This window comes from Elgaria multicarinata, chromosome 17 (assembly GCF_023053635.1).
Source record: "Elgaria multicarinata webbii isolate HBS135686 ecotype San Diego chromosome 17, rElgMul1.1.pri, whole genome shotgun sequence".
NCBI classification, from domain to species: domain Eukaryota; kingdom Metazoa; phylum Chordata; class Lepidosauria; order Squamata; family Anguidae; genus Elgaria; species Elgaria multicarinata.
Window position 1 is genome coordinate 20,341,563 of NC_086187.1, and position 26,204 is coordinate 20,367,766.

Sequence of the window (26,204 nt, forward strand, 5' to 3'; positions counted from 1 at the left end):
TCTGTTAAGGCTACAGGTTGCGTGTGGTTATAGAGAGAGCATGCATATAAACATGCACTGTTTATTCCCATGTCCTGTGGTGGTGGGGAGGACTTGCACACAGTGAGATCAGAAGGAAATGTCATGCAGGGAGCTCTTTCCAGGGGGTGAAACGCCTCTGCCGTTGGGGCTTTGTTTTGGAGAGAATGAAAGCGGGGAGGAAAGACATCTTCGATTTCAACCCGGAGGTGCCGGCGTCGCGTCGTTCTACCCTTGACTTATCTCTTTGGGGAGATAGAGGGGCCGGGAGAAGGAGGAACCGGAAGTGGCGCCGCAGAGCACTTCCGCCGCGGGGTGGGCAAAGGAAGGCGGGGCGGCTGGCAGAAGCGCTCATGCCACCACCGGCGCAGCTGCGGCGAGGCTCCGGGGAGCAACAAAGGAGGGCATGAAGCGGCCGTCGCGGCCTGGGCAGGTGAGGGCAGGGGGAGAAGGGCGCAAGGCATGTTGGGTAATGGGAAAGGGGAGGGGGGATCCCCGCCAGGCTTCACTCGCCCCGTCGCTTGCCGGAGCGGAAAGGATGGGCGGGGCCGAGGGAAGCGGCCAGGGGGCGGGGCCCGCGGAGGAGGGGCGGGTGGGATTGGCGGACGGGCTCGCGAGGGGCGGGGCGGGAAGGAAAGATGGACAGGCCAGCCACCTACCTGTGGGAGGGGGCCTCACTGAGGTCCCTCTCCTTGTTGATTTCATTTCACCACATTTATTCTTTATCATTATATTTGGTAATTTAATTGATGGAGCTCCCTATAAAATAAACCTTTATTGAGAGCTGGTGTGTGGTGTAGTGGGTAAAATGTCAGGCTGGGATCTGGGTTCCAGTCCCCCCTCGGCTGTGGAAACCCATTGGGTGACTTTGGGCCAGTCACAGACTCTCAGCCCAACCCACCTCACAGGGTTGTTGTTGTGAGGATAAAAATGGAGAGGAGGAGGGTTATGTACACTGCCTTGGGTTCCTTGGAGGAAAAAAGGCAGGATATAAGTGCAATAATAAATAAATCTCTCCTTTCGTATTTGTTCTGCCCATCCTGGGTGTGGGATAATGCTTTGCGTGTTCCTAGCTTGCAGGCAGGGGCAGATCAATGCATGGGATTGTTTTGGTGGCAATATGGCAAAGAATCAAAACCTGGCGCAGGTTTTGATTCTGAAGGTTGAATAAGAGAGGATTCAATTTATTTATTTATTTCACTTATATACCGCTCCCATAGCTGGGGCTCTCTGGGCGGTTTAAAGAAATTCTAAAATTAAGATAAAAACGAGTATATAAAATTTAAAATTCTATAACACAGAACATACACACATAAAGCATTAAAAACCGTTAAAAACTAAACATGTGGGTGATTAAGATGTGCCGCCATATGCCTGGGCAAAGAGGAAAGTCTTAACCTGGCGCCAGAAAGATAGCAGCGTTGGTGACAGGTGAGCCTCGTCAGGGAGATCATTCCATAGTCTGGGGGCCACCACCGAAAAGGCCCTGTCCCTCGTTGCCACACTCCGAGCCTCTCTCGGAGTAGGCACCCGGAGGAGGACCTTAGATGTTGAACGTAGTGACCGGGTATATTCATGTCGGGAGAGGCGTTCCGTCAGGTATTGTGGTCCCAAGCCATGTAAGGCTTTATAGGTCAAAACCAGCACCTTGAATTGGGCTCGGAAACATACAGGCAGCCAGTGCAAGTGGACCAGAGCAGGTGTTAAATGGTCGAACCTTCTGGTTCCTGAAATCAATCTGGCCGCTGTATTTTGCACGAGCTGCAACTTCCAAACCGTCTTCAAAGGCAGCAGTACGTAGAGTGCATTGCAGTAATCTAACTTGGAGGTTACCAGAGCATGGACAACTGAAGCCAAGTTATCGCTGTCTAGATAGGGGCGTAGCTGGGCCACCAACCGGAGTTTGTAGAAGCTTGTATTTATATTTTTGTTTCTACCTCACCAAGGAGGGTGCGTGTGAGAGAGTTGCATAAGCCCGTCCGCCCTTATCCCGCCCCATAAGAGCTGATTTGGACTTTACATTTTGAATTTGGGAAGGTACCTGAATTTCAGTGGCAAAATCTTTGATCGGTACTACTAGGGTGACCATATGGAAAGGAGGACTGGGCTCCTGTATCTTTAATACCTTACTGAAAGGGAAATTTCAGCAAGTGTCATTCGTAGGCATGCAGTACCTGGTGAAATTCCCTCTTCATCACAACAGTTAAAGCTGCAGGAGTTATACTAGAGAGACCAGATACAAAAGAGGGCAGGGCTCCTGCAGCTTTAACTGTTGTGACGAAGAGGGGAACTTCACCAGGTGCTGCATGCATACAAATGACACCTGCTGAAATTCCCCTTTCAATACAACTGTTAAAGATACAGGAGCCCTGTCCTTTTCGTAAGGCCGTCCTACTCAGTACTGACATAAACGTGTTTAAATGGCTTTATTTTTCCTTTGATAACCACAAATGCAGCAGCCAGATTTTTCAGGCTGTTGTGTTCAGTGTGTGGCTCTTGAAAACCAGGCCATTTAAACACCCACACAGTTGATTGTTGGACGCATCATGCGTGCATTTAAACTCGCTTCTCCTGTCCTGTTATGGCCAGTGACGGAAATTAGGTAGCTGAACCCATTACACATTTGAATTCAGTTCCAGTTCAATATTTTTTTTAGTTTTTTTTTTTAACTCTGGTTTTGTTTCTGTTCAGATGCAAACTCTAAAACAATGATTTGATAACATGATTATTTATTTATGCGATCAATTTATAGACTGCTTGGCTGTATCTAAAACGGCATCTCGAAGAGGTTTACAAAATAAAAGCTTAGAAAAACAAAGCCTCCACAGTTTAAAACAAACAAACAAAATGGCAAAACGTTTCAGTTCAAAACATTTGAAATCAAAATACGAACATCCCCAGTTCAGATGTTTACAGTCACAGAAATAATGGCGAATTGGGCAGCATGATCAATTGGTGAAGGGCTAGGTCAGCCTTCCTCAACCTGGGGCGCTCCAGATGTGTTGGACTGCATCTCCCAGAATGCCCCAGGCTGGGGCATTCTGGGAGATGCAGTCCAACACATCTGGAGCACCCCAGGTTGAGGAAGGCTGGGCTAGGTGAAAAGATAGGGCTTTAACTGGCATCTAAAACGTGCCAGAGTTGCTGCTTTGCACATTGCAAAGGGAATTCCAGAATGTGGGTGGCACCCTGGAGTTCAGATCCATTTAATACAGAATTATTACACTGCTTAAAAACCCTCTCAATTGATCAGTTGTATGAGTTTTAGTTGGTTTTCATTGATTAAATTTTTATATGGGTAAAATTCTGAAGCAGGAAGCATGCTTGTTTCGTTTCTGGACAATTCCGTGCCTGTGCTATAGCAAGTATTCTCTTAAAAGAAGCATTTCCGTTTATGGGAGGATAAAGAGGTGAGGGGGATGCGTCTTTTAAGATGGCGTTTGCTGTTTTTGTCTTATATAAAGCTGTTGCCTACTTAATTGGGTGCGACTTTTTTTGTTGACTAAGGACACAATCTTATGCATGTTTAGGATTGCATAGGATGGCATTCTAAAACTTCTTCAGTGATTAATGTAATTCAGGAGTGGGCAACCGGTTGTCCTAGGCCTAATTCCATGCGGCTCTTGGCAAGTCAGCAGTTCAGACCTCTGGCAGGATTGATTTATCCTTCTCCTGGTGGTACACTGGGTGGGGAAGAAGAGAGAAAAGGGGGACAGAAAGGGGGCATGGAGGTCCCCCCCCACTTTGTGCATGCAGCAATCCCAGAGAAAGGAGCTCTGAACAGAAAAAGAGGACAAAATTATGCCTGGTGTGGAGAATGTGGATAAAGAGACATTTTTCTCCCGCTCTTATAATACTAGAATCCAATGGGGTCATCCCATGGAGCTGATTAGTGGGAGATTCGAGACAGATAAAAGGAAGTACTTCTTCACACAACACATAGTTGAACTATGGAACTCACTGCCACAAGATGTAGTGATAACCAGCAATTTGGACGGCTTTTAAAAAGGGGGTTGCAAAAATTCTTAGAGAAGAAGGCTGTTAATGGCTACTAGACCTGAAGGGTCTCTGTTAGGGTGACCATATGAAAAGGAGGACAGGGCTCCTGTATCTGTAACAGTTGTATAGAAAAAGGAAATTTCAGTAGCTGTCCTTTGTATGCACGCAGCACCTGGGGAAATTCCCTCTTCATCACAGCAGTTAAAACTGCAGGAGCCCTGCCCTCTTGACCAGGTACAACGGTCTTGTTTTGTTAACCATCCTGAGAGCTTCAGTTTTTGGGTGGCTTAGAAATGTATGTCTTTTATGTATTTCTGTTGACTGATATTAGCCATGGCCTCTAAATGGAAACTCCCATGTTTAGAAGCTGTATACCCATCAATATCTAGCACTGGGGGCAAAATAGGGAAAGCTATGATGATTATGTGTCCTGCTTCTGGGCTTTTGGAAGCATTTGACTCACAGATGGTGGAAACAAAAAAGGAAAAGGAAAAAAGAGGACTTGACAGATGTATCTCCCAAAGACATTCTTATTTTCACTTTTACTACGATGTGGCACCGGCCATGTAATCAACTAGGATTTCTAAGCATGGCCCAAGACATAAACCCAATCCTGTTTATGACAGTTACATTATCGTGAGTTCCCTTGAGTATGGATTTTTTTCTTCTGTAGAAGGCGGCCAACAGAATTCAATAAATAGCCAGTTGTGTGTATTTCCCCGGTTTGTAGATTTGCTGTACAAGCTTGGAATTCGGCATCTGTCACTGGATTAAGCATCTTGGTGCGCCTGTCAAGCGGCTTCCTGTTCAATTTTTTGGGGAGATACAGTGCTGTGAAGGCTCAGCCGAGGGTGCAGATATATTCAGGAGTTGTTCCTGCTCCTTTTGGCTCGAAAAGGACGTGCCAGGCCTCAGTCATATCTCGGTGGCTGAGCTGGAAATGTTCACGCTCGAAAGATCAGAGTTTTCAGCGCTTCTAGCAAAGGGTCTGTGTGGGTAATAAAAAGTTTTGCCATGGTCTATATGTACAGGTTGTGGGTCACATCTTACCTGCCTTTTTAGGGATGAACCTTGCTGAGAGATAATTCTACGTCACTCCTGCTGTTTGTTTTGGGACTTGTTCAATGGCATTTCTTTCACAACATGACATCGGAAGATGTCTATGGACCTATGCTATGGTTTTAAATGTGCACATAATGCAGATGACCTGTAGCCCTTCAGCTGTTTTGGCCTACAATGCCCATCATCCCCGTGCTAGTTAGGACTGATGAGAATTGTAGGCCAAAACATCTGGAGGGCCAGTGGTTTCACCTTCCATGGTGACTTTGGGCTCATCTACACCAAGCAGATATTCCACTATGAAAGTGGTATATAAAATGCAGGGGCTACACTGTTGCTTTATAGCGGTATTGAAGTGCACGGACAACTGTTGGGGCCCATTGACACAGACCACATACCGCTTTCATACCACTTTCATAGTATTATGTCCTGCTTGGTGTAGTTGTGTCATGGGTCCCACCAGTTGTCAGTGCACTTCGGTACCACTATAAAGCAGTAGTGCGGCTCCTGCAGTGCACTTCAATATCAGTATAAAGCAGTCGTGTGGCTCCTGCCTTTTATATACCGCTTTCATACCACTTCCATAGTGGAATATCCTGCTTGGTGTAGATGAGTCCTACGTCTCCATCTCTACCTGCTGTTCACCTATGCAAAAGCATAGCGAAATGAGGCCATTCTCACCAGGTGTATCCAAGTTAGGGTGCAACCCTATGCAAGGCTGGCTGGGGAATGCTGGGAGTTGTAGTACTTTTTGTCCATCTAAACATGCATAGGATTGCACTCTTAGGTTATTTTTTGCTCTCCTTTTTCCTCGAGTGCTCATTCCTACTCCTTTTTTCTTGTTATCTTATTTTGTGGCTGTTCTTGTTGTGTGAGTGTTTTTATGGTGGGCTGCTGTTACCTGCTTTAGAGGTCCCACGTTTTGAGGAGGCAAAGTGTGAGTTGTAAATATGTTATTAATTATCGGGGCGGGGTGCTGCACATGTAGGCCTGAACTTCATGATATGTACATCACAAAATTTAGGAATACAGGTAACACTGTTGAGATGTACAAATCTTCAGCCTTACAAGTCTAGGGCCCTGTGCAACTGTGAAATCCCACACATGAGCAGCAAGTGAGGCCACTTTTGGGATAGCCACTCCGTGGTTTTGGGTGGTCTTGGTTTCCCACCATGTATTTATTTATTTACATGGTGCCACAGCGGAGAAGGCCCTGCTCCTAGTAGCCACCTGCCTCACTTCCTTTGGCAGGGGCTCACGGAGAAGGGCCCCTGTAGATGATCTTAAGTTCAGGGCAGGTACATATGGGAGGAGGCGTTTCTTCAAATAACCTGGCCCCAAACCGTTTAGGGCTTAAAGTGTCAATACCAGCACTTTGAATCGGGCCCGGACCTGGACCGGCAGCCAATGAAGTTGTAAAAGGACTGGCGTGATATGATCTCGCCAGCCAGTCCCTGTTAGTAACCGTGCTGCCCTGTTTTGTACCAGCTGAAGCTTCCGGACCGCTTTCAAAGGCAGCCCCACGTGTAACGTATTGCAGTAATCCAAACAAGAGGTTATCAGAGCATGGATAACTGTAGCTAGGCTATCTCTGTCCAGATAAGGGCGCAGTTGGTATATCAGCCTAAGCTGATAAAAGGTGCAAATAAAATGTATATCTCTGCACAGGGCGATGATGATGATGATGGTGATGACGATATCCGTTCTGTTTTTAACAGGCTGACTGATATTTGAGGTCTTAAATCTTGTTTTCATAAGCGTTCAGCCTGCATTCAAAAGGGAGAAAAAATGGCTTTTGTTTCAACTCAAGGACCCACTGTGGTTGACCAAACCACTTTAATGAAAAAATACCTCCAGTTCGTGGCAGCTCTAACGGATGTTAATTCGCGTAAGTTTATTTTCAACATTGGGGTTTTTTTTGCCCTTGATAGCTGGGTTATTCACACTGCCTTGGTGCAGGCCTGACATTGGCTCTGTGCAAACCACAATTTGTAAAGCTGGAGCTGTCTTAGGAACATAGGAACCCTCCCTCTTCCCCTGTTGTGTGTGAATCCAGGTTGGCCTGAATCACGGTTTAGAATTTCACCTGATTAATGCTAGCTTATCTTAACCACGGGACGGGTAAGCACAAAATGCCAAGCTCAAATGCTACAAGAATCCTGGCTTATTGGCAATGAATGCGCATGGTAGCGTACGCAGATCAGTCTGGCTCCTCCTGCAAGTGGGAGTGTCTAAACTTAACAATGAATTATGGAATTCACTCCCCCAAGATGTAGGGATGGCCACCCATTTGGATGGCTTAAAAAGGGGGTGGGATAAATTCCTGGAGGAGGAAGCTATCCATGGCTACTAGCTCTGATGGTTATGTGCTACCTCCAGTATGTGAGGCAGTAAGCCTGTGTGCACTGGTTGCTGGGGAACATGGGTCCTGCTTTGTTGGTCCCTGGCCGACAGCTGGTTGGCCACTGTGTGAACAGAGTGCTGGACTAGATGGACATCCGGTCTGATCCAACATGGCAATTCTTATGTTCTTATAACAAAGCGCAAAAGATTAACGTTATGTGCAAACCCGGATTCTGGCTTGTCAGGATCAGTAAGCCAATTACAGACTCTGGCTTGTTAGAGGAGAGACAAGCCAGGAGTCTGGGTTCAGACGTTGCAGTAAGTTTTTCCACTTTGGTGGTCTTCTGGTTACTTTGGCCAATTCTTGCTTGCAGGAGGAGCCAAGTCTGGGGACACGGTCAGCCTGCGTTCTCACGCTGGGTTGTTCCTGATAAGCCAGAAATCTGTAAAGAATTGCCGTAGCGTTTTGTACGACTTAGCCTTTCAGACCCTGATTGTCGGAAATCCAGAGTTTGAAGTGCATTTGCAAACTTTGGGTTATGAAGAGGGAACCCACTTAAAATTATCCTCCATTAGTATATGTGCAGATTGGATGCTGAGACCCTCAAGGGTGGGGCGGGGAGGCATTGTGCTGGGGGGGGGGGATGTGTTCCCGAGGTTGGCTTCTGATTAGCAAACCAAAGTTTGCAGCGAGCCAGGATCAGGTCTTTCCCCGCCCACGATTCAGCAAACACTGAGAATTCCTTGAACGGTGGTCTAATGAAGAAGCAAAATGATGAGCAGCATTTTCTTGAGCCCTGTGATGTGTGTGAGTGCGTGGGGATGAGTGAGTGTAAATGGGTGAGTGAGAGTTGCGATTTGTGGAACTTAAAATTTGGGTCATGAGAGCCAAACTGATAAGACCTGATTGCTTCTTTAGGTGGTGCTTGTGGGGGTGGGGAGCATCAAATAGCATTTCTTTAATACTCATTGAATATTTTATTGTGTTTTTTTTTTAAATTTGTGCCTCGTAGCTGATGAAACAAAGTTGAAGATGATGCAAGAAGTCAGTGAAAACTTTGAGGTAGCAACAATTTGTTCATTGCTTATTTAATAGATCTAAATGTTGTTGCCCTGTAGAATTATTATTATTATTATTATTATTATTATTATTATTACTTTCATTTCTATACTTCTCCATAGCCAAAGGTCTCTGGGCGGTTCACAACAATTAATAAAATGCAAAATATAACAGTAAAACCCATTTAAAACGAAAAACCATTTAAATAAACAGTGTTCTTCCTAATAGACTCGTTCTAAAACAGCAGACCTAGACATCATATACCATTAAATGCTTGGGTTTAGAGGGTGGTCTTAACCTGACGCTGAAAAGATGACAATGCTGGCACCAGTCGGGCCTCAGTGGGGAGCTCATTCCATAATTCACCTTGATGCCCAGTATTGGGAAAAAGGCGGGATACAAATGAATATAATAATAGTCAAGGGCCACCCTGAGAAGGCCCTTTCCCTTGTTACCACCTTCCAAGCCTCTTTTGGTGTTAATTTTTCTGTCATAAGAGATTGACTGTGAAGCTTTTTTATTATTATTATTGCTGCCAGGGTATTACTAGTCTATTAAATCCTGCGTTGTATTTTCATCTTTGAAAAAGATCTAAAAGGTTGCTTTCTTTTACTAGAATGTGACCTCATCTCCTCAGTACTCCACGTTCCTGGAACACATCATCCCTCGCTTTCTTACTTTTCTCCAGGATGGAGAAGTTCAGTTTCTGCAGGAAAAACCAGCACAGGTATACTTTTGAAATGAACTCTTTTCTCTAAGGTACGGGTGAGCAACCTGCAGACCTAGGGTGCTCAAGCTGATTTCAGAAGCCCTCTGGAAGCAGTCTTCTGTGACAAGTGTGATCTGTCCCTGTCCTAGCGGCTTGTTGGGGTGGGTGGGAAGGGTGTGTCAGAGAGTGAGAGAGAGAGAGAAGGGGGTGTTTGAGAGAAAGGCCGTTTCTACACCTGCCTTTTTTCCTGGGATCATCCCAGGATCTTCCTGTGCATCCAAATGACACACAGGGGATCCCGGGAGCAGGCAGGGACGATCCCTCCATTTTCCTGGGATAATCCTTAGGTTGAAAAAGAGAGAGAGAAAAGGGGGTGGCAGAGAGAGAGAAAGGGGGTAGGAGGAGAGAGAAAAGGGGGTGGCAGAGAGAGAGAAAGGGGGTAGGAGGAGAGAGAAAAGGGGGTGGCAGAGAGAGAGAAAGGGGGTAGGAGGAGAGAGAAAAGGGGGTGGCAGAGAGAGAGAAGTAGTGCAGAGAGAGAGAGAAAAGCGGGTGACATAGATTGAAGGAGGTACCCTTCACACCTTATTTTGACTTCACCCACTGCCAGCATGTGCCCTTCAGTGGATTATCCCCAAGGAAATGTGGACCTCAACAGAAAAATGGTCCTCCGCCTACTCAAAGGTTTTGTCAACACCCCACCCCAACCTTCTTGGGTTGATGGGCACATTTGATGTTTTGAAAGTATTGTGGGTATTCTCACAGAATGGCTGCCATTGGGGTGCTTGTTCGTTTATAAAACGGCTTCCATGGTTTTCGAAAGGGTGGACACCGCTACCAAGAAGGCCGTCTGTCGAGGTATTACATGGTGACATTTCCTTAATTTTGGAATCACCAGCAAGGCCTCCTCTGATGATCTTAAAGGTCAGCTGCATATATATGGGAAGGCGGTTAGCATTTATTCATGATTACATTTCTTCTGACCAATAAACAGAAATGTTCTGTCTTTGTAAAGAAGTGTGCACCATCGTTTTGGAAACTGAAAGGAAAGTTCTTATCGGGTGTATTGTTTTTATTTCAAACCTTGCTTAGGAAATTATCATGTCATTTGACACTGTGTAATGCCTTTTCTTTCTAAGTCCTGACCTTCCATTTTTTTGTCTTCTGTAGCAACTGAGAAAATTAGTTCTGGAAATAATCCATAGAATACCAACAAATGAACATCTTCGCCCGCACACCAAAAATATCTTATCTGTGATGTTCAGATTTCTAGAGGTACAATACCCTAATATATAATCGCAGCGATATTTTTTTTAGGATTACTTCTAATGTGGAATTCTTTGCCTTTACCACATCATTATTGGAAAGATACCTGCAAGCAAAGGGCTTTTGATTAAACATTACTGATGTTTTATTGTTCTGATGCACTTCTATCTGGGATTGCCGATGTATTGTCAGAATTTCCTCTTAGGACCTTTATCAACACATAGATCAGGTTTTTTATGTAGATCCCCCATACTGGATCCTTAATAAGGATCTTATTTTATTCATACTAACTGTGGTGAGAATGGAAATCATGAGATCTCTGGAAAATTGATAGAAGTCTACTTAGTTGAGAGCTGGTTCCCAAAGTTTTAGTACATAGAATTATAGAATAGTAGAGTTGGAAGGGGCCTATAAAGCCATCGAGTCCAACCCCCTGCTTAATGCAGGAATCCACCCTAAAGCATCCCTGACAGATGGTTGACCAGCTGCCTCTTGAAGGCCTCTAGTGTGGGAGAGCCCACCACCTCCTTAGGTAACTGGTTCCATTGTCGTACTGCTCTAACAGCCAGGAAGTTTTTCCTGATGTCCATCTGGAATCTGGCTTCCTGTAACTTGAGCCCGTTATTCTGTGTCCTGCACTCTGGGAGGATCGAGAAGAGATCCTGGCCCTCCTCTGTGTGACAACCTTTTAAATATTTGAAGAGTGCTATCATGTCTCCCTCAATCTTCTCTTCTCCAGGCTAAACATGCCCAGTTGTTTCAGTCTCTCTTCATAGGGCTTTGTTTCCAGACATAGTACTTGTGGAAAAGTTAACATGCCACAGTAGATTAATTAGAGGAATAGTAAAATGGGAATTAATTTTGGTTATATGGGTTTCCATTTCTCTCATAATAAGTTCCCCCCAATTTTGTCCACAGCCTGCTGTGGAAAAAATCCCTCATGTTATTAAAGTGATCTTAATATTTATTAGGCTCATATAGGACACCTAATATTTATCAGTATTGCTATCCTGGAGATAAATGTATAACGAGAACCAGCTAATGTGCGGCCTTCGTGTTGCAACTTTTTGTTGTGTCTGTTTGTGTATGTTGTTATAATTATTGGTTAACATTTAATAGAAGTATATATTTTAAATTGCCTACAGAAGTGAATCAATCCTGTAACAGAAAATCCATAGTCCTAGTGCGAGTTTTATCAATTACCATTTGACACTTTTTGGTTTAACTTAATTCACATAGATTATTGCTGAAGGTGTTTAGGAATCCGGTCGTAATTTAATAAATCTGTTCTTTCCTCCTGACATTTAGACTGAAAATGAAGAAAATGTACTTATTTGTTTGAGGATAATTATTGAGCTGCACAAACAGTTCCGGCCACCAATCACGCAAGAGGTAAATTGGTTACTTGGGTACTGTTGAAGAGTTTCTTTTTTTCTTTTGGTGATGTTTCTCTGATACCTTCTTGTTTAGTTACATTTGCTGTCCCATACGCTCATTTTCAGATTTTAACTTTTGGATGATCAGTATTGAATGAGGCCAGTAGAGAAAAATTTCTGGAAGATCTGAGAGGTGTAGGAAAACTTAGAACAGTCTTTCCCAACCTGGTGCAATCCAGATGTGTTTTAAACAAAGGTCATTTTTCTCCCCTCTTCCATTCCACAGATTCACCATTTCTTGGATTTTGTTAAACAGATATACAAGGAACTTCCCAAAGTAGTGGTAAGCGTTCCCGTTCTTGTCTCTTTTCTTGTTGATGTTCTTGGTTTGGTTGAATGATAGAATCGTAGAATAGTAGAGTTGGAAGGGGTCTTTAAGGCCATCGAGTCCAACCCCCTGCTCAGTGCAGGAATCCACCTTAAAGCGTCCCTGACAGATGGTTGTCCAGCTGCCTCTTGAAGGCCTCTAGTGGGGGAGAGCCCACCACCTCCCTAGGTAACTGGTTCCATTGTCGTACTGCTCTAACAGTCAGGAAGTTTTTCCTGATGTGCAGCCGGAATCTGGCTTCCTGTAACTTGAGCCTATTCGTCCGTGTCCTGCACTCTGGTCTTGGATCCAGGAATCCAAAGTCTCCTATGCCCCCCCCCCCAATTCCAGATTGCTCTCTAAAGCACTGTTAACATATGGCTGCTTGTGAAATTTCCGTAGATCTGCAATAACGGCTTAATGATTCTCATCTTCTGCTTCTTGCCGTAGAATCGCTACTTTGAGAACCCTCAGGTTATCCCCGACAACACTGTTCCTACTCCAGAAATGGTCGGCATGATCACAACAATTGTAGTGAAAGTAAATCCAGAGCGGGATGACAGTGAAACAAGAACAGTATGTATCATCATCATCATCATCATCATCATCATAATCCCTTTTACAGGGTGGACAAAAATCAATATTTTTTTTAAAAGACAGATTTTTGTTATTTAAATTGGATTTTTTTTATTTAAATCGGAATTTTTTTTAATAAAATGCTTTTTGAGGAAAAACCTATCTAAAGATAGTTTTCTATTTAAGATACATTACAGTCCAAAGGTTATTCATCATGAAATAAGGATTAGTTTTTAATTATGTAGCATGAGGCTGTATATTGTTGATGCAATGTTTAAATTTTTTGGTAAATGAATTCCGTTACTCCATTCACAGTGTCATGCTCTTCCAGAGGTTTCTGTAAGATTATTGGGCAGTTTTTCTATCTAGAAGATATTATCACAGCTTCTTGGTTTTACAGTTCTCAAAACTGTGAATTTGTGTTTGCAGAGATCACAACCGCCTTGTGCCTTTGCACGTCTATGTACACAGAATCAACCCCTTATCTCTTAAGTGTTAAGTTTCAAAAAATTCAATGAATAGAGTGCACTTTGGGAGGGGGGGGGAAGTCACTTGATTAAATCAAGTCTTTCTGTGTAGTGATTTAAATCATGATTTAAACCAAATTGATTTAAATCAGATCCTCCCTGTCCTGTTAGCTAGTTAAAGTAGCCCTGTCTTTTATGCCGTATCTCGGTTGGCCTGAAGCTAGTTTGGCCCCGATTGGTGCCACGAGGGAAGACCATCAGAAGCCTCATATGAGCAGTGCATATGTAGGCCACCATTGTTACATTACTATGGATACTTCTTTATGAGCGGCACCCAGGGCCGGTGCTACCATAGGGGCCAGTCAGGCGGCTGCCTAGAGCGCCAAGCTAAGAGGGGCGCCGGGCACAGCACAGCACTCACGCGTGTTGGCTGTGAGCCGGCCCGGCCCGAGGATTCAGCTGGGCCCGGGTGGGTGAGATGGCGCCCCGCACCTGCCCAGCCGAAGCGAAGCCAGGGATGCTGGGGTGGGGGTGGGGCGGCTCCACGTTCGGACTTCCGGAACGCGCCCGGAAGAGAGAGAGAGAGAGAGAGAGAGAATGTATGGGTGAATGGGGTGCATGGGGTCTTTGAGTGAATGCATGTGTGAATGCGTGTGTTTGTTTGGTGTGGGTGATGCTGAGTGTGTGTGTGCGCGTGTGTGTGAGTTGGGGGGGATTATTTGGAGGTGACGTTCCTATTAAATAATGCATTTTATTGGACATCCTTTCCAATTTGTTTGCTATAATTGGCATGACATATTTCTTGCATTTTAAAATAAATTTAGCAGTTTCAAGTTTTGTGCTTATTTTTTCCAGGAAACATATGTTCTTAAAAATCAAAGTTGGCATTTTTTTTGGGTGGGTGGGAGGGTGGTTGAAAGTAGCTCACCTTGCCTAGGGCGCAAAATAGTTTGGCACCGCCCTGGTGGCACCTCACTTGTAAAATGGCAAGGACCTTTCTTTTCCCCCAGGCATTTTTAGAGACCTAGTTCTAGGTTATGACGGCTGTTTTATGGATTCCTGTTATGCTTTGCATTATATGGTATTTTAATCTTTTAAAATATATGTATTGGATTTAATATCTTAACCATGATAGCACGGTGGGCTAGCACACCTTGCTGTGGAGCCAGAGGGTGTAAGCTTAAACCCGGTCTGCTACTTTTGAGAGCCAGTGTGGTGTTGGACTGGGAGTCGGGAGATCCGGGTTCTAGTCCCCACTCAGCCATTTATTTATTTATTTTATTTATTTTATTTATTACATTTTTATACCGCCCAATAGCCGAAGCTCTCTGGGCAGTTCACAAAAATTAAAGCCATAATAAAACAACCAACAGGTTAAAAGCACAAATACAAAATACAGTATAAAAAGCACAACCAGGATAAAAACCACGCAGCAAAATTGATATAAAATTAAAATACAGAGTTAAAACAGTAAAATTTAAATTTAAGTTAAAATTAAGTGTTAAAATACTGAGAGAATAAAAAAGTCTTCAGCTGGCGACAAAAGGAGTAAAGTGTAGGCGCCAGGCGGACCTCTCTGGGGAGCTCATTCCACAACCGGGGTGCCACAGCGGAGAAAGTCCTCCTCCTAGTAGCCACCTGCCTCACTTTCTTTGACAGGGGCTCATGGAGAAGGGCCCCTGTGGATGATCTTAAGGTCCGGGCAGGTACATATGGGAGGAGGCGTTCCTTCAAATAACCTGCCCCCAAACCGTTTAGGGCTTTAAATGTCAATACCAGCACTTTGAATCGGGCCCGGACCTGGACTGGCAGCCAATGAAGTTGTAGAAGGACTGGCGTAATGTGATCTCGCTGGCCAGCCATGGAAGCTCACTGGGTGGCTTTGGGGCCAGTCACAGACTCTCGCAGCCCAACCTCCCTCACAGGGTTGTTGTTGTAAGGATAAAAATGAAGAAGAGGATGACATATGCCGTCTTGGGTTCCTTGGAGGGAAAAAGGCGGGATCTAAATGTAATAAACTGTTTTAAAATGGTATTTTAGTTTTTTAACTGGCTTTCATCCGCCCAGAGAACAGTAGTTATTAGATATGTACCAAATAAACGAATAACAAAATACAAAAAAAAAAAAACCCCGTTTAAAACGTGCAATTCTGCCAGAATGTGTTCGAAGAGATCAATCTTTATTTTGCTTGTGTTTTTGCAGCATTCTCTGATTCCCCGGGGCTCGCTCTCCTTGAAGGTATTAGCTGAACTGCCCATTATTGTCGTCCTTATGTATCAGGTTAGTATGGGAACTTCTCTCACGGATAACTCCCTTGCGTCTGAATTCCTCTCCTTGACCCCAGACAAACTCCCATTTTCCCCTCCTTACGCAGGATAAGAATTAAGGCTAGACGTAGCTTTTGTGGCAAAACGTTATAAACATGTTTTTAGTCTGGATTTCTTCTCAAATTACTTAAGAGAAAAATAATAATTAAAATATCCCCTTTTCATCACTTACGTGTACTTTTCCCCCCTTTTCGTTTTAGCTCTACAAACTGAACATTCATAATGTGGTAGCTGAATTTGTGCCCTTGATCATGAACACTATTATTATCCAGGTGTCCACACAAGCAAGGTAAGACTATGGAACAAAATCTTTTGACACATCCTCATTGCTTCAGCCATGTTGCCAAACATACGCCGCTGATACAGAACATCATGAATTTAAGGAATAAATAACTAGCTCTCCAGCATTGCATTTCAGAAGGTAGCCCTATTAGTCTCTTGCAAGAAACACCACAAAATGTCTTAGAACCGTAAAATAGTAGAGTTGGAAGGTCAAGTCCACCCCGCTGCTCAATGCAGGAATCCATCTTAAGGAATCCCTAACAGATGGCTGTCCAACTGCCTCTTGAATGCCTCTAGTGTAGGAGAGCCCACGACCTCCCTAGGTGATTGGTTCCATTGTTGTACCGCTCTAACAGTCTGGAAGTTTTTCCTGATGTCCAGCCGGAACCTGGCTTCCTGTCGCTTGATCCCATTGTTCCTGTCCTGCACATTATTCCGTGTCCTGATTGAGAAGAGATCCTGGCCCTCCTCTGAAAAAAAAATATATATGGGACGCTTCATGAGTTTGCGTGTCATCCTTGCACAGCTTAAAAACTAATAGATTTATGGTGGCCAAAGCCTTCTTGGATAAGAGCCAACTCCTGTTAAATCTGTAGGCTTTAAGGTTCTTCCGTTGATTTCAAGTATGTCTTTTTGCTGACTTGACTCAGGCTGCAATCCTGCACGTGCTTACTTTGCAGAACATCCCTTTGAACACATAGGGACTTTCCCCCCCCCGAGTATGGGATTGCTGGGGGAAGGGGGTGTGGTCTTCTGGGGAAACCGGAGGGCGGGATTGGGACCCTGTGTGGGCCGGATTTAGTCCCTGGGCCTAAGGATTTGCACCTCTGGTTTGAGCCTCGTATTTCACAACGCAGGCAATATACCTCCATTCACGAGGTCACTTTATTTTAAACAGCAAAACTAAATCACACTTCATTCAATTTTCAGGCAGCATAAACTTTACAACAAGGAGCTCTATGCTGACTTCATTGCTGCTCAGATAAAGACGTTGTCGTTCTTGGCTTATATTATCAGAATTTATCAGGTAAGAGGGTTATATTGTAGATCAGGCTAGTGCCCGGAGGCAGTGGCTTGGTTTGCGCATAATGCTAACCCATGGTTTATTTAACCCATGGTTTGGTGCCCTACTTAGGTTTTGTCTGGCAGAGGATTGGACAAGCCATGGTTTGTTTTCTCAGTCCCCGAGCTGTTTCCCTCCTCCTTCGCCAGCTCTCTCTCTCTGTGTCCCAGATGTCTTTGCAGCATTGTGTTACTCACTTGTAGAGTGGCTGAGTTTTTTTTTACCGCTCCTGCCATCCACCTCTGTGGCTTGGCGAAACAACCGATGTCTGAACCCAGAACCGTGGCTTATCCCTGGCTTCATCTGCCCTGAAACATACATGCCTGGCAAGAGCAGCATGAAAATGAAACTGATCTAAAGGTTGGCAAAACAGGTGGGAGAGAAAGAAGCCAGAAATCAGGAAAACAACCCATGGTTCATTTGCTGGTCTGCAAGACAACTCGTGGCTAAATCGACAAACCATGGTTAACATGAACCATGGTTTAGCGTTGCATGCAAACACAGCCACTTATGCATGCCTCTGTCAGGTTGGGATTTTTGAATGATAGATGCTCTATTAATATAACTGGAGCGTGTACACGTTTCCTTCTTTGCCAGGAATTGGTGGCTAAGTATTCTCAGCAAATGGTGAAGGGAATGCTGCAGTTACTTTCGAACTGTCCAGCAGAAACGGCTCACCTGAGAAAGGAGCTTCTCATTGCAGCCAAGCATATTCTTACCACAGACTTGAGGAGCCGTACGTACCTTTTGCACTGCCTCCTGCTTGAATTAAAACGGCGCGGTCGTTGTTTTGTCGCTTCACCGTGACAGCATTCTCTCTCGTTACGCTTTTATTCCAGAATTTATTCCCTGCATGGACAAATTGTTCGACGAATCCATCCTCATAGGCTCCGGATACACAGCTCGTGAAACTCTGAGGTGCGTAATGGACCTTGCCGTCGGCTTGAACCCTTGGCCGGGATCAGGTCGAACGATGCCGGTGCCTGGGATGTTTAATGGGGGCACGAGGTTATATGTAGGCCTTCATCCTAATTGCACTCCATTTTCATGGTTGTCCGTATTAACACTGGCTGAAGAAGGTGAAAGGGGCTCTTTGCTCATTATGGCCTACCTATAGAAGGGGGGTGCTGGACTATTTCTCCAGGTTGGTGTGAGGAAGGCATCCCACAATGGGTCCATTCAGAAGACACCTTAAACCATGGCTTCAACCATGGTGGTTAAGCTAGAAAGCCAGGCCGTGTTCAGAAGACACCTTAAATCACAGCTTTAACCATGGTGGTTAAGCCAGAAAGCCGGGCTGTGTTCAGAAGACACCTTAAACTATGGCTTCAACTATGGTGGTTAAGCTAGACAGCCGGGCCGTGTTCAGAAGACACCTTAAACCACGGCTTTAACAATGGTGGTTAAGCCAGAAAGCCAGGCTGTGTTCAGAAGACACCTTAAACCATGGCTTCAACCATGGTGGTTAAGCCAGAAAGCCAGGCCGTGTTCAGAAGACACCTTAAACCACGGCTTTAACCATGGTGGTTAAGCCAGAAAGCCAGGCCGTGTTCAGAAGACACCTTAAACCACGGCTTCAACCATGGTGGTTAAGCCAGAAAGCCAGGCTGTGTTCAGAAGACACCTTAAACCACGACTTTAACCACAGTGAACAAGGCTTTTTGTTTTATTCACCGTGGTTAAAGCCTTGATTTAAAGTGTCTTCTGAACACAGCCCGACTTTCTGGCTTAACCACCATGGTTAAAGCAATAGTTTAAGGTGTCTTCTGAATGGGGCCAATGGGTTATCGCCTGCTATTGGTGTCATGCCCGTCCTTGAGGAGTTCTCTTCAGAGGAGGAGCTAGAGGACCCAGAAGCCCAGGATGCCCTAGAAGTCAAAGCTCCAGACTTGGGACTGTCATTAGCCTCACAGAAGCCTGAGCCCTTGGAGGAGGTGGTCACAGGGCCTTTCCGGCCAGGAAAAAGAGAAGTTGAGCAGCCCCCTGACCCCAGGGAACATCGTCGCCTCAAGCGGCAGGTTAATAGGGGCTCTTGTGCTTCGAAGTGCTCGCCTGCAGAGAAGGACTCCTCAGGAGAAAGTTATTCCTCAGGAATAAGGCTCTGCGGAAGGAGGCTTGGTTGCACCAGCTGAGCTCTGGGTGAGGTCCAGCAGGCTGTGGGCGTCAAAGCCTACCGTAGCAAGCAGCCAGGGTTGGAACAACTTTGGTCCACCCACCTTGTGTCATGTTTCTTGAACTGGGCCTCGGCCTGATACCCAGTTTCTTGACCTTTGGACTGCCTAACGACTCTGCTCTTGGACTACGTAATGTACTGACTGTTTACCCGTGGTTTGACCTGTGGCCTGTTCTTTGTGACCATTCTTGTTGATGCCTGCGCCTCTCGTCTGCCTGCCCTCCTGTGCACTGGCCTCAGGCTGGAATTTGACCACTGCTATTGTAATCTGAATTGCAGCGAGAATCTGTTACTGCCAGAACAAGACAACTGGCCAGGAGAAAGCAGGGACCATGTGACTAAAACGTTTGCGTATTCTCTTGGTCCCAGGCTCCTCCTTGCTAGCTCAGCTCTAGATCACCCCATACTGTACATCATGTACGAATGGGTGTGTGTGTTCCATCCATAGGTCCAACTCACCAAACTGCGAACCGTTCCGAACAAACTAGGAATCTTCTGCTAGTGGTTTTGTCCTTGTGTCTCCTTTAGGCCCCTGGCCTACAGCACGTTGGCAGACCTGGTTCATCATGTCCGGCAGCATTTGCCGCTCAACGATCTCTCCCTGGCGGTCCAGCTATTTGCCAAGAACATTGATGACGAGTCGTTGCCGAGCAGCATCCAGACCATGTCCTGCAAGCTCCTGCTGAACCTGGTGGACTGCATTCGTTCCAAGAGCGAGCAGGAGAATGGGAATGGCAGAGACATCCTCATGAGGATGCTGGAGGTAGCGGGGGCGCTGACGTGGGGGCTGCTGGGCTGTGGAATCATAAAAGGGAGGGTGTGGGTCTGACTGTCCATCAGAACTGCAGCTCCTAGACTGTGAAACAGCAACCTCTTCCTCCTCCTCCTTCTCCTCCCCCTCCTCCTCCTCCTCCTCCTCCTCCTCCTCCTCTTCCTCTTCCTCTTCCTCTTCCTCTTCTTCTTCTTCTTCTTCTTCTTCTTCCTCTTCCTCCTCCTCCTCCTCCTCTTCTTCTTCTTCCTCCTCTTCCTCTTCTTCTTCTTCCTCCTCTTCTTCCTCCTCCTCCTCCTCCTCTTCTTCCTCTTCCTCCTCCTCCTCCTCTTCTTCCTCTTCTTCCTCCTCCTCCTCCTCCTCTTCTTCCTCCTCCTCCTCTTCCTCCTCCTCCTCCTCTTCTTCTTCCTCTTCCTCCTCTTCCTCCTCTTCCTCTTCTTCTTCCTCCTCTTCCTCTTCCTCCTCCTCTTCCTCTTCTTCCTCCTCCTCCTCTTCTTTTTCTTCTTCCTCCTCCACCACCACCTCCTCCTCTTCTTCCTCCTCCTCCTCTTCCTCCTCCTCCTCCTCCTCTTCTTCCTCTTCCTCCTCTTCCTCCTCTTCCTCTTCTTCCTCCTCCTCCTCTTCTTTTTCTTCTTCTTCCTCCTCCACCACCTCCTCCTCCTCATTATTATTATTATTATTATTATTATTATTATTATTATTATTATTATTTTTATTATTATAATATTTCCATATCGCCCCATAGCCTAAACTTTCAGGGTGTTTTACAAAGGTTAAAAACAGTGAAAGTATATGAAGTTTAAAAACCAGTTTATGTCCCATTAGCTTCAACCAAGGAGATGTAACTTTTGCATTGAAATCAGTGCAACGGTGGTCTATGATTCTATGATCTCTCTCTCTCTCTCTCTCTCTCTCTCTCTCTCTCTCTCTGTGTTATATAATTTATTTAGCCAGACTTTGATACTACTAGATTGCACCACATGGTTTCATCACAGTTTGCAGTCGAACAAATTCAACCAAAGGAAGAGAGGGGTTCAGACTTCCACCCCTGTGCCCACTTTATACTTTGCCCGGAAACTAATTGGTAGCCAGTGGAGTGATTTTAAAATTGGTGTAAGATGGTCACCCCTAGGTGTACTGGAGAACTGTTTAACCTGTTTACTTTCGAACCGCACCTTGGCAAATGTTGAACTTTTCTATGTTGTGTTTGTCCGTATTTCCCCCCTCTTCTCCTTCAGGTTTTTGTCTTAAAATTTCACACCATTGCCCGCTACCAGCTTTCCGTCATCTTTAAAAAGTGCAAACCGCAGTCTGAGCTTGGGGCAGGAGAAGCTGCTTTGCCCGGTGTACCGGCTGGAGGGAATGCAGCTCCGGTCCCTGTGCCGTCCCCTGCTCCCACCACACCTGTGGGGGGCCCGGCGTCGGGCCCAGTCTTTGAGAAACAAGGGGAGAAGGAGAAGGAAGATAAGCAGACCTTCCAAGTCACAGATTGCCGAAGTTTGGTGAAGACCTTGGTCTGTGGCGTGAAGACGATTACGTGGGGCATCACTTCTTGCAAAGCCCCTGGGGGTAATGTTCCATGATACCCTAATTATATCCATTTTTCTTTACAATTTTTGCTAGGGCTGCAACTCGATTAGGGACATTTTGATCCATTGATCTTACGGGTTTGAGTCGATAGATCATATGAGTCTGAGTCAATTAACTGATCATATGGGTTTGAGTCTATTTATCAATAAATTTAAATGTGCATATAGGTAAACATTTCTCGAACCGGTAGCATACTCTGTGTTTAGTCCACCTTCCCCGACCTGGTGTCCTCCAGATGTGCTTCTGAGTTACAGACCAAAACATCTGGAGGGCACCTGATGGAGAAAGCTGGTTTATTTATTTGTTTACAATATTTATATACCGCTCCGTATCCGAGGATTTTGGCACGGTGAACAAATGGGATAAAAGAATGAAAATAGAATAAAAGCAGCATTGGATTGCATTTTAAAAGAACAGGTATAGATTGAATGACAGCTGGTCATTCCGGGAAAGCTTCTTGTAACAATGCCAGAAGCAGCGTAGTGTTGGTGCCTGCCTGACCTCCAGTGGTAGGGAGTTCCCTAAGAAGGGCCCCCCACCACATTCAAGGGTCTTCTGGTAGACTCCAGTAGGGCCACATGGAACCACCAGAAACATGCCCTCAAATGACCTCAGCAGCTGGGCTGGTTGGTGAGGGAGAAGGCGCTATAGACATACAGATGTGTCATAGTAGGCATCATCTTAGAACAGCGTGGGCAAATTGTGGCCTTTGGGATGGTTTGGCCTACAACTCCCATGATCCTTTACTATTGGCTATGCTACCTAGAAATAATGGAAGTTGTAGGCAAAAACATCTGGAAGGCCACAATGCCAGCCTTAGGGCTCATCTACACCAAGCAGGATATTCCACTACGAAAGCAGTATATAAGAGGCAGGAGCCACACGACTGCTTTATAGCGTTACTGAAGTGCACTGACAACTGTTGGGGCCCATTGACACAGATACCATATACTGCTTTCATACCACTTTCATAGCGCTATATCCTGCTTGGTGTAGATGTGTCATGGGCCCCGACAGTTGTCGGTGCACTTCAGTACTACTCTACAGCAGTAGTGTGGCTCCTGCCTTCTATATACCGCTTTCATAGTGCAATATCCTGCTTGGTGTAGAAGAGCCCTTAGAGGCATTTCCACCACGTAAGAGAAAAGCCTCTTTTAAGATGTTACATTCATATTTTATATATGTATCTATAATAAAATCTACATCTGTGTTTGTTGAACAGGGCTGCCTTTTTATTTGATTAAAAGTTTTAAAATAGGTTAATCAGGCATCATGCTAATTTAAATGATTAAATATTACAGCCCTAGGTTTGGGCACATTTAGCAGTAAATATTTTTTTGGGGGGTGTTCTTCTTTCCTTAGAAGCACAATTTATTCCTAATAAGCAGCTGCAACCGAAGGAGACACAGATCTACATAAAATTGGTCAAATATGCAATGCAGGCTTTGGATATTTATCAGGTATGTATCCCGACTAGAGCATAACCTTCCTTGCGATTTTAATCTGTGAGGTTTAATTGTCACGACGGATATTTGTATCTTTTCCTTGTCAAGCAGTATCTTTTCCCCCCCCAGTGAATTCATATATTTTTTGGGGGTGGTGGTGGAATACAGTGCATGTGAAAAAAGCACGTGGACGTAAATTCCATGAAATGTCTCCGTTGCAATAGGTTCAAATAGCTGGAAATGGTCAGACGTACATTCGAGTTGCCAATTGTCAGACAGTCCGAATGAAAGAGGAGAAGGAGGTCTTGGAACACTTTGCCGGCGTCTTCACAATGATGAATCCTTTGACTTTCAAAGAAATCTTCCAGACGACTGTTCCGTACATGGTCGAAAGGATCTCTAAGAACTACGCCCTTCAGGTAGCGTATGCTTTGTTCACTTGGCAGTAACGTGAGCCACTGCAGAGCTTGGCGTTGGCTTTGTTAAAGTTTGTTTATTACATCACTGAGCTTTAACAGCCAATCAGGATGGAACTTGGATGTTAGGCTCAGGATTTAGACTGGGGGTGTGGAACCTCTTTTAGCTCGAGGGCCGAATTCTGTTTCGAAGAGGCTCACGGGGGCACATGGCCCTGCAGTTCTGGACCCCCAGGTTTAGACGGTGCAAGTCAAAATTTGAAATGAAATCAATGAAATGAAAATACCTCCTTTTCGTGTATGTGTGTGCTCCTTTTATTGTGAATTTAACAAAACAGAACGGAAAATAAACTGTGGAGAAAACAAAGAACAAACGTTACATGCATAGGAATGTCATTTTTTTCATCAGATGCATCATTCATAAAAAATGAAATAAAGGGAGTTATGCATAGAAAAGCAGACCAAATATCCATGTATTTATCCACTCATAAGTGGCATCTCTATCCCACCCGTTGAAATGTTGATAGCGTTGCTAAATCCTCAGTCCACTGCCTTCTGGGAGGTGATCATTTATCCTTCCAACGTAATAATATCAGTCTTTTAGCTGTCATAATACCTCCTTTTGTGATTAAGCGACAAGCCACACTAAACTGAATTGAAAATAGCTTTTCTTTCATCACTGGAAACAGAGGGGCTGTTGCTTACACACATGTTCTTATCCACGTCCTTCCCTTCTTACAAAATGAATTGACTGGGAAGGGGGATGCCAGTGACATGGAATCCTTAATAAGACAAACTTTGCTTGAAAATAATTGGAAGCCGGCTTCATGCTGAGACGGTTAGGATCATAGAATAGTAGAGTTGGAAGGGGCCTACAAGGCCATCGAGTCCAACCCCCTGTTCAATGCAGGAATCCACCTTAAAGCATCCCTGACAGATGGTTGTCCAGCTGCCTCTTGAAGGCCTCTAGTGTGGGAGAGCCCACGACCTCCCTAGGCAATTGGTTCCATTGTCGTACTGCTCTAACAGTCAGGAAGTTTTTCCTGATGTCCAGCTGGAATCTGGCTTCCTGTAACTTAAGCCCGTTATTCCGTGTCCTGCACTCTGGGAGGATCGGGAAAAGATCCTGGCCCTCCTCTGTGTGACAACCTTTCAAGTTCTTGAAGAGTCCTATCCTGTCTCCCTTCAGTCTTCTCTTCTCCAGGCTAAACATGCCCAGTTCTTTCAGTCTCTCCTCATAGGGCTTTGCTTCCAGACCCCTGATCATCCTGGTTGCTCTCCTCTGAACCCCCTCCAGCTCGTCTGCATCCTTCTTGAAGAAATGGGCACCAGACTTCAAGAAGTGTAAATAAAATGTTAAGTGTAAATAAAATAAAAGCACGGCCAGAGGTTGATCCTAATTGCTTTATGCTCACCTTTTGACAGATCGTTGCCAACTCTTTCTTGGCCAACCCGACTACCTCAGCTCTGTTTGCCACAATCCTGGTGGAGTACCTTCTCGATCGGTTGCCCGAAATGGGCTCTAACGTGGAGCTGTCCAACCTGTACCTCAAGCTGTTCAAGTTGGTTTTCGGCTCCGTTTCGCTCTTTGCAGCCGAAAACGAGCAGATGCTAAAGGTAAAGATGTGAATGGGCTGGGCCGGGCAACATCCCCTTTGAAGATCCAGGGATGAGTTTGGGAATGGCCGTACAGAGGTGGAAATGTCTTTTGTGGTCATTTGCATGTGATCAAAAGAAACCTGAAATAGGAAAAACACAAGTATTTTGACTTCAAAATACTAGAACCCAAAGGGGTCACCCCATGAAGCTGATTGGGGCAATCCAGGACAAATTAAAGAAAGGACTTCTTCACACAGTGCATAGTTAAATTATGGAACTCACTACCACAAGATGTAGAGTGATGGCCACCAATTTGGATGGCTTTAAAAGGGGCTTGGATAAATTCCTGGAGGAGAAGGCTATCCATGGCTACTAGCCCTGATGGTTGTGTGCTATCTCCAGTATTTGAGGCAGTAAGCCTGTGTGCACCAGTTGCTGGGGAACGTGGGTGGGAGGGTGCTGTTGCACCATATCCTGCTTTGTCGGTCCCTGGCCGATGGCTGGTTGGCCACTGTGTGAACAGAGTGCCGGACTAGATGGACCTTTGGTCTGTTCCAGCATGGCGCTTTTTATGTTCTTAAACTGTGGTTTGTTTGCTTGTTTGCAAACCATTTCATGGCTAAAGCAACAAGCCATGGTTAACATAAACCATGGCTTACTGTTCTGTTTGAACGCAACCGTTGCTTTAGTCATCGGATCCAACAACATACAGCATCCTTCCCCAACCCTGGTGCCCTCCAGATAGGTTGGGCTGTAACTCCATGTGGGGATTATGGGAGTTGTAGTCCAACACATCTGGACAGCTCTATGTTGGGGAAGTCTGTGATCTAATATACAGCACCAAGTGATGATGATTTGTGCTCCAAATGGCTGCTGGTTTTGAAAAGAGAAAATAATAATAATTCAATCTCAATGGCGCAACTTGCATTGTGATGGTGATGACGTTCAGCGTGAGATTTGGCTAAAGCCAGAACAAATAAAGCCAATCTACAGGTCACCTCGATCTTACTGTTAGACTAATCAAAAGCACTTTGTCATATGCGATAGGACAGTGCTTTTCAAAGGGGGAGAGAATGTAATAAATTCCCCTCGGAACGTCGAAGCCTTTACATGTAGTTGAGTAGGCCTTTGGCTTCTGGCCAATGTTTACCAATCCACTTTGGTTCCAATAAGGGTTGATAGGCCCTAGATATTTTTTCCTTATTGGACTGTTTCTTGGAGAACTTGCATATGTATATATAAATAAATGTTTGTGGTGCAGCGTTTGTTCCATGTGCCAGGCAGTCCTGACAACTAGCGGATT

General features: G+C 45.1%; 1 protein-coding gene across 1 annotated transcript in view; it reads left to right on the forward strand.

Annotated features, from left to right (window-relative positions):
- Positions 1 to 374: 374 nt before the first annotated feature.
- The window catches only part of TRRAP (transformation/transcription domain associated protein), a 166,765-nt gene continuing 140,935 nt past the window's right edge, over positions 375 to 26,204 (forward strand). Inside the window, exons 1-18 of the mRNA XM_063143617.1 lie at positions 375 to 451; positions 6,795 to 6,964; positions 8,433 to 8,482; positions 9,096 to 9,206; positions 10,356 to 10,460; positions 11,760 to 11,843; positions 12,114 to 12,170; positions 12,645 to 12,770; positions 15,440 to 15,517; positions 15,765 to 15,853; positions 16,777 to 16,873; positions 17,507 to 17,645; positions 17,749 to 17,827; positions 19,611 to 19,845; positions 21,090 to 21,420; positions 22,804 to 22,901; positions 23,111 to 23,305; positions 24,728 to 24,919. Of these exons, the coding sequence (XP_062999687.1) occupies positions 6,865 to 6,964; positions 8,433 to 8,482; positions 9,096 to 9,206; positions 10,356 to 10,460; positions 11,760 to 11,843; positions 12,114 to 12,170; positions 12,645 to 12,770; positions 15,440 to 15,517; positions 15,765 to 15,853; positions 16,777 to 16,873; positions 17,507 to 17,645; positions 17,749 to 17,827; positions 19,611 to 19,845; positions 21,090 to 21,420; positions 22,804 to 22,901; positions 23,111 to 23,305; positions 24,728 to 24,919 (2,166 nt within the window). The 5' untranslated portion in view covers positions 375 to 451; positions 6,795 to 6,864. The remainder of the gene's footprint in view (positions 452 to 6,794; positions 6,965 to 8,432; positions 8,483 to 9,095; positions 9,207 to 10,355; positions 10,461 to 11,759; positions 11,844 to 12,113; positions 12,171 to 12,644; positions 12,771 to 15,439; positions 15,518 to 15,764; positions 15,854 to 16,776; positions 16,874 to 17,506; positions 17,646 to 17,748; positions 17,828 to 19,610; positions 19,846 to 21,089; positions 21,421 to 22,803; positions 22,902 to 23,110; positions 23,306 to 24,727; positions 24,920 to 26,204) is intronic.